We start from the raw sequence: 15447 nt of genomic DNA, 5'->3' as shown, positions 1-15447 counted from the left end.
ACAATTGTTTATGTACGTACATTATTTAAAAAGTAAATGTACATTCTCTAAGTGGTTAACAAACTTATTGGTGTAGGTTGAGGTAACCTATCTTGTGAAACCAGAGGACAATATTTGTCCTCCATCCCTGTCATGGGATGATGAAGTTGAGGATCCAAGAGTTGCTTACATTGAGCGACTGTTGTTAGCTGGTCATGAGTGGAAGGAGGAAGAATGGGTTGGAGGTAATGCTGCATTTCCAAAGCAGGAGCGCCCACCACAACTTGGAGAGATACGTGAGTGTAAATGTTGTTTTTATACTTTCTGATTATTATCCCTTGAAGACCAATCAATGATTAAACTGGTCTATCGTAGGTGTGAAGAAGAGGAAAAGAAATGTACCAGCCCCGAATGCACCTGCTTTGAAAAAACAGAAATCTGTTGTGGAAGAAGAAAATGAGGACACTGCTGAGGATTGTTCTGAAGATCCCCAGTTTGAGAAGTTTGTAGTTGAACTTAGGAGGTGTTTCAAGAGGCAGGAAGCACAAAATAAACAAATGCAAGAAGACTTGAAGAAATTTGTCCGTAAGGAGATTCGTGCTGCCTTAGTTCCAAAGGTCAAAAAGACAGAACCAACCAAAACTTCCCATGCTTCATAGGGCCCAAATAAATCGGTGGTTAAGGCACCGATGAGTGTGACGAAGGCATCTAAAAAGATGTCTACAAAGAAAGTCTTCAAGTCTGGAACAAGAAAGTCTTCAAGGCTGAATAATATAATGACGTCAGTTGCTGAGATTACTCAGCTTCCTGATGGTAACTCTTCCTCTGAGGAAGATGACCAGGTATGGCATGTACGTACATTTATATATAGTATTTTAAATGTACGTACATGAAGATTAATAACTGTAACTTGTCTGCTATGGTACAGGCAGTGTTCTAAAAAGCGGTCTAGGCGGTCGCCTAGGCCCCGACTAGGCGCTAGGCTCTCATGCGACGCCTAGATAACCACCTTGACCGCCTAAAATTACATAGATCTTGTTTAATGTATTTTTTCAATTTCAATTAGAGTTTTATTTATATATATATAGTTATAAATATTCATATATTGTTTAATATAAATATAAATAAATATTTTATCTAATTTTTATTTATAATTTCATAATTTTTAGTTTTATATAGATATTTTATATAACTTTTATATATAATATCATATTGATAATGTTTTATGTTATAAACGTCTAAACCGCCTAAAAAATCGTCTAGGCCCCGATTAGGCGTTCTAGGCGCTAGGCACTGGGTCACCGCCCGCTTAGCGCCTAGCGCTTTCTTGAACACTGGGTACAGGATGAAGCCAACAATGAAGGTGGTTTTTCTGTAAATGATGGAGGAGATTTTTCGAACAGAGACGAAGGTATGGTTGACACTGGAGTAGCTAACATTTCAGTTGGTGGACCTACACCTTCCCATCAGGTATGTCGTGTACAAATATTTTTTTCAATTATTTCCAGTTGTGTACGTACACATAGGCTTCAGAAGTGTATGGTATACTATGTTTCAGGATGAAGGAGCACGTGATGGTGGTGAGTCTGTCCTTGTTGGTACACAGTCAGGGACCGAGGAAAAAGCTAGTGCTGACACAGAGATGGAAGAAATTCCATCTCATGTACCTTCAACCTCTGTACAGGTATGTCTTGTGCTAATAGTCACATACTGTTTTCCATAAGTGTACCATTATCAATTATTTTCAGTTCTCCACGTACATATAGCTTAAGAAGTGTATGGTATACTATGTTTTAGGATAAAGGACCAATTGATGGTGGTGAGCCTGTCGTAGTTGGTACACAGCGAGGGACAGATGAAAAACCAACTGCTGACACAGAGATGGTAGAAAATCCATCAGGTTTACCTGCAACATCTGGACAGGTATATGGTCTGCTAATAGTCAAATGTAGTTTTCCATATGTGTACTCACTGAATGACGTGTATGGTATATTTGTTTCAGGGAGAAGAACATGGTGCCGGTCTTGAGAGTGAAGCAAATGTTGGGGAGCAACCAGAAATTTCTGAGGATAATGATAGAGATACATCTTCTCAGGCTGAACACACCGAGGAACCCGGTGTAAGTGTACGTACATTTGTCTTTCTTATTTCCCGTGTACGTATAAGTAATGATTGTTTCAGACATCACAAAATAGAGTATATAGCCGATGAAGTTGATAACTACTGCCACAGGTTGATGCGGGAGATGTACCCAATGTAGTTGCAGAGAGTAAAGTGGATGACTCAGTACTTGAGGGCACCCTAGGGGATCCCCCTTCACCATTTGCAGTAGTTAGGAATGTAAGCTAACTATATTTTTAAATAAAATAGTGTAGTGTAGGCTTGTTTAAATTTATAATCTTCTATTATGCAGGTGTTACAGGAGTTGGCAACGAAAGCCTCCATGGATGTGGATGCAGCTAATGTAAAGGAGGTAAAAATCTCGTGTTTGGTTTAAAATTATACACAGTTATTAACATACGTACATAGGATTGTATGCGTACATTTAAATAATTCTGCACGTTAATTTGAAAAGGGAGTGTTGGAGCAGCAGGGGATTATCGACGGGGTGGAAGAACAAGAGGATTCAAACCCAGGGTTAGATGAAGCAGACACGACAGTTGGTACACTAGAAAATATTGTGAGTATCTTCCCAGTAAATATTATCATTACATTTTGAAATTGTTTAATCATGCTGTTTACAATAATACTTCTTTACAGGATGAACCAAACAACGATGCTTCAGTCGAAGCAGTTAAAATTCCTACGCCGGTTGTACCCAAAAAAATGAAGAAGCAAATAATTGTTGAGATGGATGACGCCCTTCCGGAAGGTTTTAAGGAAACAACAGTCCTCGTGCAGGATGTTCCTGGACGAGCTGAAGATACAGAGGTGGTTATAGCGGCTGGAAATGTCCCTTACAACCCCTTGGAGAAGGTTGATGCTTCCAAATTAGAGATCTTAACCAATGTCCTCCGCGGTCTGAATGTGTAAGTATCGTGCATTATCAAAATTATCCCTTAATTGATACATTGGTTTTCTATAAAAACCAGGCATACTATAATATTGGATATACAGGAAGCACACTCTTTTCGGGTATCGCAAAGTGGACAACGAGTTTTTCTCCATGCTTATAGCAGAAGGACAGTGGGTGGATAATATGGTAAGTTGAAATAGTACATTTGTGTACATTTTTTAAATATGCCTGAATTGTACGTACACTGACTGCCTATGCTATTTTCATTTCAGGTCTTGGAAATGCTCGCAATCTTGATGTGGCACAAGAACGGTCAACAAATGATAGCAAACCGATGCGTTGTTTTGGACTCCTTCCTGCTTTATGAGCTTACTAAGCGTGCTGTCAGCTTCAGGAATTGTAGAAATAAGTATGGGTTCAAATGGGGCGACCGGCTATACGACATGGCCAATGGAATACACATACACCGTGAACCTAGTCTTAGGTGGTTCAAGGATGTCGACGTGGTATATGCTCCGATGAACTGGAAAGGTGATCATTGGGTTGGGTTGGCAATCCACCTCAGAGCCCGGAATATAGTTGTCTATGACGCTCTCATAGAACACACGCGGGAGTCTGTTGCATGGTCAAAGATGCAGCCTGTCTGCGAGATGATGCCGTACCTAGTGAGAGCGATGTGCGCGGATGTATTGCCTGCGAAGTACTCAGTTGAACCTTTTGCCTATGAGAGAAATGTTATGGTCGCTCAAAACCCAAGTACAGGAGATTGCGGGCCTTACGCAATGAAGTTCTTGGAGTTGCTGGCGTTTGGTAACCCAATGTCAGACTTGGTGAATATTCAAGAAGCAGATATGGCCACCTACCGTCAGGTGTACGCAACAGAAATCTACGAGCACGGCAAGCGCGAGTGTGGTAACCGGCGTTTATTGTAATCATCCCTGGATGTTGAATTATTTTTATTTCCTAGTACTTATTTCCTTATTTCAACAACCTAATTAGAACAACGTAATTAATTATGGAGATCCTCAAAATATTTATGTAATCGTTATAACTATCTTCTCTAAACAATCTGCACATCGTACACTTATTCCAAAACCAACATGTGTACGTACATCTTATATAACGTACGTCTTTTACACAAAGTCGATTTTTCTCATAATAAGATATCTATTTCTTTACTTACATTGATTTGACAACCCTCCCCCACTGCATCATCACTTACGTAAGATTGCATTAACTACAACCATAACTTAACCAACTAACTTCATTGTTCTTTATTTAAGAGTAGGAATTGCATTGTTTTGAAACACCAAATTCCAAGAAATGTCTACACCAAATCTACCAGAAGATTTGCTAGCCAAGATAGCCAAAAAAATGGCTGAAAAATGTTGGTGGTACCTCGGACCTCTGTTAAGATCAGAGCGTGGTGGAAGAAACATTGTCTACAGGCCGGATGTCTTGAAAGATGCTAATATTTATAGCATGTGCAGTGATCCCGATGACTTCCATGCGGCAGGCCATGATCCGAATGACATCAACGCTGAAGGTCGATATAGACCCTTTTTCAAAAGGTGTCTAGAGGCTGGTAACCCGATTGCTATTTACCATGAAGGACTGCGTCTAGTTACCCATGAGTCTGACATTAAGGGCGCCATTGTACTTTTACAGCGGAATGTACCAAGGCACGCCGATGCAACCCTGGCCTGCGCTATTCTGTGCATATGCGACGGGAATGCTCACATGGGTGGTGTGTACCTACGCCTGTTCGCAAACAACCATTACGCTTTGGAATCAGAAGAAACACGTGACATGTGTGAGGAACTCCTAGAAGAAATAAAAAATTATGGAATTAGGTTAAACAACACATACGGCGCAACCTTTTCGTACCCTGAGGAACGTGGTATTCAAACGCCTCCTTGCGCGATGCTGTGTTACATCAGATCTGGACCCTTCAAGAATGTGTGCAACGTATGTTACCTCTGGTGGTGTGCGAGAAGAATTAGTCAAATTCTCTAGGGATTTCTTACGTAATATTATCTGAATTTCTAAGTTTTTATGTTATAATATGTGGCCTTTGCAATTGTAAATAGGCTTATCAGTAATGAATATATTTTTATCTACATCCTTGCTTGTTTCTCATATACTACTCAATCTTATGAATGGTTACAAATAATTGTAATATTTTATATTAAATTGAGAAACAAGTTTTTTAATGTTAGATAATGGTGCCTTGTCTACACAGGCTTACGAATTATCAGTAAATACATACTGACCTGATTTAGCCATTGATAATGACCTCTATCTTTTCAAAAAAAAAAAAAAAAAAAACGCAAATTAATGTACATATATACGTACACATCCCTGTAATTAATGTACACTGTCTTTTGTCAGATAAAACGAAAATGCAAAAGAAAGAGATTTGGTTTTTAATGCGTTTCCTCCAGATTTAGCCATATACATGAACTCAATCTTTTCCCCTAATTCGGCGACAGACATCAACTCAAACTTTTAGTCAGAGAACGTAATAATGGTAGACATACGTACACGGGTATACGTTACTGTGTACACGTATTTTAGTTGGTTTGAAACTAGAAATATGAGAAGCGACTTTCGAGATGGTAGCAAATGATGATGCAATGCTGATTGATTTGACCTGTAATAACCCATATCTACAAGTTTTGGAGTGGTTATTTAATGCATACTGTCAAGCTCTATTCATAGAATGACCTCTATCTTTTCCCATAAATCTCCTTACTTTACGTACACGGTTTGCAATTAATGTACACTTGCATTTGTCAGACAAGAGGAACTTTAAAATAATGACACTTTATTAATGCGTTCCCCCCAAATGTAGCCATGTACATGAACTCAATATTTAGGCCCTATATAAACGATATCACACACACTAATTTATTTGCTCACATCATTCTAAAACTTCCTTCTTTCATCAACTGCAAGATTATTTCTAAACCTCCTTTGTTAACAACATGGCTTTCCCCGCAACCCCTCCAACCGAGATGTACCTTGCAATACAATTGCCAAACCCGATTTCCGTCCTCATCAACTACCTGCCCGTATCCCAGACTCCCATCGAGACCCTCCGCCAATTGGTCGAAGCAAGTGACGTAAACGCAATAGTGATGGACGACTTCATCACATGGCCTCACTTCGTGCAGCCGGAGTCTCCCTTCAGGGCCTACTTCAGCCTCTTGCTGGAAAGGGGTGCGATCCCGGCTATATACCTCGAAGGTGTCCGCCAGGCAAGCAGCTTCCTAACGGTGGCCCACGGCATTACACTACTCAACTCCGTCGCTCCATCCAACCCTCTCGCCTGCTTCGCGACCGGCTTATTCCTAACTTGTACTGGCAACCATGTCGACTTTCTTCCAGTCAGCGATATGTTCTGGGCGATGACACCCACATTAGCGGCAGCTCACGCAGTGGGGGAGATGGTGATGTATCACATAAGCCAGCTTCACACCGAAGGTCCTCGGCTCTGGCAACGTTCATGGAGGTATGTGCACACAGCGGCATGTCTTGGCCGTTGCACGTACAGTTCCGGCTGCAGAGGGTGTTTCTTTTACTGGTACGCGAGGGAGATGTGTGTCTTCTATTAGATATGACTTTGATAATGACGGATGAGGCATACAATTTTCCGGCTCATGTGTATGCTTCGGGCTCTACTTTTTAGTTTATTGCTTCCGCATCTAATATATAGTTTGTCTTTCTTAAATGTATGTCCTTCTTCGGGCATTTAATTATGAATGAATGAAGTTTTTGTTGTTTGAGGACAACAAATATGATATATGTATGTTTTCGTGTGCGAACATGGGTTTCGTACAATTTGCTGATTGAAGAACCAAAAAGCTAGTAAAACGTACACTGGCAAATTAATTGTAATTGTAGACAATGTACGTATAAAATGTACGTACAGTTATCCAATAGTTTATTATACAAATTCAAGTAATTAGAAAACGACAACAAGTTTATGTAGTTTTACAATACTTAATATAAATCTGGTCATTAATAATAAGAAGACTGGGGAAAACAAATCCCCCTATCTAAAAAACGACCTGCTTGATCTCTTCCACTTCCGGTGTGTCCGGATCGGCAAAGACCTTTGACACAGGACCATGACTCACAACCTTAGGATTAGCTCTGTCGGTTAAACGCCAGAACACGAGTGCGACAACAACATTGCGCTGACCTAGACTCCGAAAGAAGGTTTGGAATTCCAACGCCTGTTCATTGTGTGCTTCGCATTCCAAAACTTCGTTGCTGCATTAGATTAAAAGAAGAATCAAGTCAGCGTTTAGATTAAAAAGTGTAAGTGAATCAAATGTGAAAAGAACATTTACTATCTATCTTTGATCTTGAAAGGAAGCTTGAGACCGTAGAAGTCTCCGGTCAAGTGGCCAACCTCCAACAACGCTCCAATGACATCTACATCAAGGGCCAAAAAAATAGAAACAAACTTCTAATTTCAAAAATGTGTAAATAAAACGTAACTTAAAAAACATCTCACCGACTAAAACTTTCTTATCAACTGTTTTCTCCAAAATGTAGTCGAATTGAGTGAAATCGTAAAACGATATTGGGTCCCTTCGTAAGGCGTTAGTAACGACGGTCCGATCCATAAACCATATGCCGTAGTCATGAGATGTTGCTCTCACTGGGTCAGCGACGTTACGGACCAAGAAAGTGGTCACAATTTTCCACTCATTTTCTTTGATTCGGTCTATGTAAAAAGGAGCAAGGCGACGATCAATGGTGGCCTCGATACGGGAACGGGATCCCTACAGAATATGATATATAACAGATTTATATAGAATTGAACCTAACGTATGATAAAAAAACACAAACACGGCACAGGGAAACTACCGAATTATCTGCCAAGATTAGGCCGAGTTCGAAGATGTTGGGCGCAACAAACTTCTTAAACACTCTCACGACAAATACACAAATTGTCCACCCAGTGATCTGAGGACACAATTCGGAGATGGTGTGATACCCGGCCATCACACGGTTAGCAAGAACAATCGAAAGACTTTGTGTTTGATTGATGTAACTGCCGAATGTGAAAGGGTTTTCGTTTGAAGGAACGTGGATAAAATTGAGGAGGAGATGTGGCTTAAATAAGGAAATTCCGTAACGGACGCGGTGGGTAGTGCGAAAGTGTTCCAACGGTTGAGATACAAAAGTGTGTAACCGTTTGTAACCGTTTATTGCATGAAGATTATACGTACACAGACACAACAAACACGTACACTAACAAAAACGTACACTCAGAAAACGTACATTATTATACGATGGCAAACATTAAACGTACGTACACCGTCACAACACTTTGGTACACACTGTCCACACATAAACGTACACTGTCTTCGCGGAGACATAAAGCTTATGAGGAGAACTAAATAGGATTTTTGCAAGTCTTCTTGTTATGACCTGCTTGTCTACATCGTGTGCACTGATTCGGAATAAGTCTTTTCTGTCTCTTTTTCTGAAATGACAACAACAATAAGTTAATAATCTACGTATCTTATACTCAAAACATAATGTTTGAAAAATCTGAAGGGGTTTGAATGATAGCACTTACCCGGTTTTCACCTCTAGATGGAATCCGTTTGGTTGTTGGTCTTCCTGGTGGTCGTCTACAGTATGGAGGAATTAGTATCAAATCCGATATATGTTGTGGGATGACAACATCCTTCGGATCCGCGATAGGTAGAATCGGTTCTTGAAAAGAATCGGAAAACATTTGAAGTCCATACCACCATCCTACAACAACCTTCGGATCTATTCCAAACTCGATTGCAGCTGCTAGACCGTGTTCACATGGGATTCTCAACTTTGTGTACCTAAGACACGTACACGTACACTCGTCCAGAACGACATGAAAATGCTCACCTGACTTGCTTGTAACTTGATAACTCCACGGTCCAGACATCTTAACCGCTAATTTCCCTGACGCAGGCAAATCTTGGAGAAAACGTTCATCAACCTCAGGCGTCACTAAAGACTTACACCTAGCCACTTTTTGCCTCCTCGCTGCGAACCATCGCATTAGGACCTCTCGAATGAACTCTATCATGTACACAATCGGATATGATTTGGCTCTTGTTAAGACATTATTCATAGACTCCGAATTGTTGCTAGACATGATATTGTAGCGTTCCCCTTTACAGTGAGCTCTTGTCCAATGCTCAAATCCAATTTCCTCTAAGTAATTTGCGCATGCAGCACTCTTAGCCCTTAACTGTTCGAAGTATTTTTCAAAATCTCTCACTCTGTAAGCTTTAGCAGCGCTGAAGAATAATCCAGATACACCATACTTACCATAATGGGTGGAGATATTTCGCTCAAGGTGTACTGCACATGCACCATGATGAGCTTTCGGATAAACCACACTGAGGCCTTTATATATTGAAGAATGTCTGTCCGATACAATCATTAAATCTTCATTGTCTGGAACAATGTCAGCTAATTTATCAAAGAATCACACCCATGAAGCGTCAGTCTCACCATCCACAACACCAAACGCTATTGGAAATATTTGGAAGTTCCCGTCTTGGGCACATGCAATGAGGAGACATCCCTTGTAACGTCCTACTAGCTGCGTTCCATCTACGACAATTACCTTCCTCATATACTTCAGACCTTTTATAGAAGCCCCGAGAGATACAAAAACATACTTAAAGCGCTGCGTACCATCAGCTTCAGGTGTAGAGTGTAGGTGAGTTATCGTACCCGGATTAGCTAATTTAAGAAGATACAAATAGGTAGGCAAAAACCTGTAACTTTTTATATCATCCCCCCTTACATTTTCCACTGCAACCTCTTTAGCTCTCCAAGCGGTAGAATATGAAATCCGAACATTGAGATCATTTAGGAGCAACTGTGGTAAATCGACAGCTCTCGGACCCCCTTGCGTAGAACTGTATCTGCTCTTCACTACCTCTCCGAGAAGCTTATAACTAGCATGTTTATTATAATTCTTACGAGTGTCGATGTCACACGTATGGGTGGTATCATACGATGTGATTTTGAAACATTCTGAATTCTTGACAACTTGAGCTGTCAAATGCCATGGACAAGTATCATCAACGCAGACCATCTCCAATCTTGTAGGACATGACCTACGTTGCTTGTAGCAAAAGCATTGTTTGATTGCGAGATAAGACATTGTTTGTTGTATGACTTTTCTGTTCATAAAAACACTCCCGACATACAAAGTCTCACCTGTCGTACTCAGTTCGACTTGTGTCTCATCATCTCGTAAATTGGCTAAATCATCGAATACCGGAGCAGCATCATTATCGAGAATCTCCAACTCGCCACCATGTAATGTAGAAAAGTCATTATACACTTCGTAAGCCTCAGCTGCGGTAACTAACCGATTATCATTCAGTGTCCCACTTGCGGAAGCTCCAATACCACGGTCGATAGTGACTTCGTATATACCATTAATATTGGTATCCGTGTTACCTTCGCAGCCTGTATCTTGTACACACTCTGTAGTGTACGTACATTGGTACAAACCATGTTGACACGTACGTCTTGGAGTCCCCGTTGGTGTACGGTCACCCGAATGAGAAATGTTATCTCCGCCAGGTGCAGTAACTAGCCGATTATCATTCAGTGTCCCACTTGGGGAATCTCCAATACCACGGTCGATAACATCATCCCCAGAGACATCGTATATACCATTAATATTGGTATCGATGTTACCTTCGCTGCCTGTATCTTGTACACATTCTGTTGTGTACGTACATTGGTACAAACCATGTTGACACGTACGTCTTGGAGTCACCGTTGGTGTACGGTCAACCGAGTTATTTCCTCCAGGTACACGATGACTTGTGTACGTACACTCTGCCAATAGACGACTGAATTCCCCTGGATGTTGAACCGTTTGTTGAGTGAGAATGACGTCCTCCTCAACATTCCCTATTCCATATTCTTCAATAATTAAATCGTTCCACTTGTTGTAATCGTAATCTTCGCCACTGCCTTCACTACCGTCTATAGTAGGATCGAGGGTACTTCCCCCCATAGATCCATCATCACCCTGATAATCATCATACCCAGCACCATCTTCGTTGTCCTCCTCCTCTTCTTCATCCTCATCTGTTTTATCGTCTTCAACGTCGTCATGCTCATCTACGGCCTCATTATTTCCATCTACATTTGAAGCCGCTAGGATGGGATTTGGTGTCGTTGCACTCCCACACACACGGTAACTCTCACCATCGGTCCTAGGGACAGTATTCCCGAGTGCTTTGAAAGAGACAAACAAGGTGACACTAGGATCCCCACCACGAATCAAAAAGAATGTATCCAGGTTCATTTGATTGTCAATGTATACAGGAGGGCGTTTACTTTCTATCATCACTGACATCTTTCCCGGCATCCAGTAACTAATTATTAGATTGCATTCGGTGCACTTCAAACTGAAAACCTCGCATAATGTACGTACAAATGCCGTGTACGTCATGTTTTGCCTAACACGTACACAACGACCAAACCAGCCTTCCCATGGTTCAAATTTCCATTCTTCTTCTTTGCATTTCCACTCACCCACCATAGTAAATACGGGAATATCCATTACCAACCTGCATCATAAATTCAGCAGAACCCCATTAAATGCAAATGAAAGCATGATTATATCTACAAAAAACAAAAAGAATTCCCAACTACACACTTATAAACATAAATCTATCCTCATTTAGCAATTTCAACTAAAAAAAGTGGAAATAAAAATATTCTGGGTTTTTATATAAAAACAATGTTGATCTTAGCACACAATCAAGACCCTAGTGTGTTAAAACAAAAAACTTCTTAACCAATTTCATTACTTACACGTTCAATGCTTGTCTTGGCTCCAAACTTTGTAAATCAAGAAGATCAAACCGATGCAGAATCACATTCGTTCAGAAAAATTTGTTTGTTTCATGGATCATGTTTGTCTCTTACAACTATTCACGCATAAAAACTAATATTAGAAAAAGTAATGATGACTTTTGCATTAATTGTGACATGAGTCATGTCTAAACTTTTTGGGCATTAAATACTGATGTCTCATTGTGTTTTAATGTTTTTAATCCCAACTTGTCACTGTACTCCCGCACAAAATCAATTAAGAGCGAAATATATTGCGTAACCGGAACAGTGTACGTAACTAAACCTCTTAACTGAACCGTACAGTGAACCGCTTAACTGAACCGTACGCTTAACTAAACCGTACAGTGAACAGTACATCGGTAGGGGTAAAATGGTCAGATTTTGGCCAAAATGTCAAAACATGAAAACTCATTCTCACTTTGCCAAAACTTGAAAATAAAACTTGGTCAACTGCCATAACTTGAAATTTACCCTTCTTTATATAGAGATGTTGACATTATTTAAAACCATACTGTTCCCTATAAAACCATCTGCAGCAAACCTATCTTCTTCTTCTTGGTTACTCATATCATCAAATACTCTTCTGATTCTTCTGATTTTCAAATTTTTTTATCTTCTTTTTGTACCCATTCACACACAACTACACTTTTACCAAAACTCTTCACTTCCCATCTCTATTTTTTCGTTCTTGAACAATTTTTTTATTTTGAATTTTACCAATGGAGATTCTTATAAATTTGTACAAAGCTTGTAAAATCTCTGTAAAAACTTATAACGTCCATTGTTTTAAGTGTCATCACAAGCCCATTGACTAAATGACAAGCCCATTGACTAAATTTGATAGTTCATGGAAAAAGAATTTTGATAACCGTCTCTCTCGCCGGTAACGAAAAAAAAAAAATACAGAGGTGTTTCCGTCATCATCCATCTCGCCGGTGATCGAAGCTAGTTTCATCGCAAGTATCTCCGGTGATCGAAGCTAGTTTCATCGCAAGTATCTCCGGTGATCGAAACTGTTCTTGTTCGTCTCCAACAACACACAACATGTTCACTAAAATATACTAGTCAATGTTAAGATTAATGAATGAAAAAAAAATATGAAAAAAATAGAAAGAATTGATTTTAATGATAAGATCTTATATAGTACTAGATAAAGACCCGTCCGATGGACGGTTTTATTTTTTAAAAAATTAAAATCAAATTTAACAAAAAAATTAATTGACAACGTTGTAAGTAGAAATTTTATTTCAAAAGTAAAAACAATATTTATTTTTGCACTGTTGCCTTGTTTCTTTAACAACTAAAATTATTAATTCAAAATTATTTCGAATGAAAGATATATCACATAACAATAATTCATGGTATACTTAAATGAAGAACAAAAATTAAAAATATTCATCATAAAGTTGGTGAATAAAACCAAAGTGGTGTTTAATTCAACACGTTAAAAATATAAAGATGATAAATCGCCTAAATTTTTTAGCCTTCCAAGCTAATGTTGCGGGTTCAATTCCTATATACTCGATTGCAATAACTTTATGATCAATCAATAAAAATTAATAAATTCAAAAAATTATAAGTACGCTGATATATGAATCTTATATAATTCAAATATGAACATAGAAATTGAAATAAATATTCTTGAAATAGTATAATTAAATTCAAAATATTAAAAACAAAAAAAGAAGCATATAAGTTTCTTACATATTCAACAATTTCAAATAAAACAATATAACACTTTACTTAAAATCATCACATATTTCTAATTAGAAAATAATATTGATATAAATAATGTAAATTTGTAATTTAAATCATGATGCATGTCGCTATCAAAAATCATTAGAACTGTGATATATTATAGATCTTATAAAATTTAAACTGAACGTAGAAACCAAAATAAATAATTTAAAGATATAACAGTTAAACTAAAAATAAAAAATTATAAACATGATGATATATGAATCTTTGATAATTTAAATATGAAAAGAGAAATTGAAATAAACAATCTAACTATACTACAATCATAATTGAGGACAAAAAAAAAAAACAGTTAAGTAAAAAATATTACAAAAAAGGAAAAAAAATTGATCTCACATTAGGGGTGAGACCAATTATCCGGGATCCGGGATCCGATCCGGGATCCGCTCCGATCCGCTCCGAAAAATAGGATATCCGGGTGGGGCGGATCCGGATCCGGATAATGAAAAAGCGGATCCGGCCGGATCCGGATCCGGATCCGGATAATAGAAAATTTAAAGCCGGATATCCGGATCCGGGATATTTTATATAATAATAATATTTTTTTAATATTTTATTACTATTATTTAAATTTTATTAATAAATTCTATTATTTTATATAAGAATAATATTTTTAATTATTTATATTAAATTATTTGTTTTTAAATATTTTTCTTGAAATTTTATATTAATAAAAAAAATTATATTAAAAAAACCCGGATCCGGATATCCGGCTCTTTTTACGGATATCCGAAATCCGGATATCCGGGTGGAACGGATCCGGATCCGGATAATGAAAAAGCGGATCCGGATCCTGATCCGGATACCCAAAAAAAGCCGGATATCCGGATCCGGCCCAGCCCTATCTCACATATTTATAATTGAAAAAATAAACTCAAGGCATCACGCGACTAGAGCTAGAAGTGGACTCCGAGATTGTGGTAGGGTTTCTTCAGACAGGGATAAGTGACACACACCCTCTGTCGTTCATGGTACGACTGTGCCATGGCTTCATATCAAGGGACTGGATATAGTCCGTATCGCTCACGTGTATAGGGAGGCTAACTGTCTTGCGGATGGGTTAGCTAACTATGCGTTTACATTACCTTTAGGTTTTCATTTGTTTCCGACTCGGGTTGACGAGTTGAGTTTAATTCCGTTAGAGGATGCTAATGGGACTGCGCGCCCAAGAAATGTTCGTGTTTAGTCTTTTTTCTTTCATTTGAATAAATTGTGGGAGGCATTGCCTCCCGCTCGCCTACCAAAAAAAAAAAAAAAAAAACTCAAATAAATAATATGAGGATTAGTTTAATTAAATCATCACATATTTCTAATTAGAAAAGAAATTGAGATAAATAATATCAAATTTTAAACTAATATATAATAACATATGTTTTATTTTTAATAAATTTGCCTGATTTTTTTGCTTGTTTAATTGAAATATAAAAAACGTATAATTTCTTTATTATTATCTTTTGACATTTTCAAATTTTTTTTATAGAAATATGAATTATTTACAATTATTCTTCTAATTATCTTTTATATTTTTAAAATTATTTAAATTTGTAATTACTTTCAATTATCTTCTTTTTATTTTAAAAAGGAAATTTTTGTTTTATACGTGTCAAAATCTAAGATCGATATATTTGCCACGTGTAGCGATAATATGAGTTATTAACTTTGAAAACCATACTTTATATAATAAGACTAGCGATTGACCCGCGGTACACCGCGGGTTGATTTTTTTCTAAAACTCATGATTTTCAAGTTTTTTAAATTATGTATTATATATATATAAATTAGCAATTGTA

General features: G+C 38.1%; 1 protein-coding gene and 1 long non-coding RNA gene across 3 annotated transcripts; one reads left to right on the top strand and one right to left on the bottom strand.

Annotated features, from left to right (window-relative positions):
• The first annotated feature begins 2359 nt into the window (after nt 1–2359).
• Nucleotides 2360–2649, top strand: LOC110226041. Of its 2 annotated transcripts, none has more exons than XR_002330158.1 (2): nt 2360–2452; nt 2570–2649. It is a non-coding gene; the product is annotated as an uncharacterized LOC110226041 (long non-coding RNA). The 2 variants fall into 2 exon arrangements; XR_002330157.1 differs by having other exon boundaries at nt 2555–2649.
• A 4295-nt stretch (nt 2650–6944) lies between these two features.
• LOC110226025 lies at nt 6945–8281 on the bottom strand. The gene is made up of 3 exons (XM_021016493.1): nt 7521–8281; nt 7354–7438; nt 6945–7273 (listed from the first exon to the last, which is right to left on the bottom strand). Exons 1-3 carry the CDS (start codon nt 7630–7632, stop codon nt 7057–7059), a joined length of 414 nt encoding a protein of 137 aa, XP_020872152.1. The 5' UTR covers nt 7633–8281; the 3' UTR covers nt 6945–7056.
• Nucleotides 8282–15447: the final 7166 nt, after the last annotated feature.

The sequence above is a fragment of the Arabidopsis lyrata genome (assembly GCF_000004255.2).
Source record: "Arabidopsis lyrata subsp. lyrata unplaced genomic scaffold ARALYscaffold_7, whole genome shotgun sequence".
Classification (NCBI taxonomy): domain Eukaryota; kingdom Viridiplantae; phylum Streptophyta; class Magnoliopsida; order Brassicales; family Brassicaceae; genus Arabidopsis; species Arabidopsis lyrata.
The sequence above is the reverse complement of the archived record's forward strand: the minus strand, read 5'-3'. Positions and strand labels throughout refer to the sequence as shown.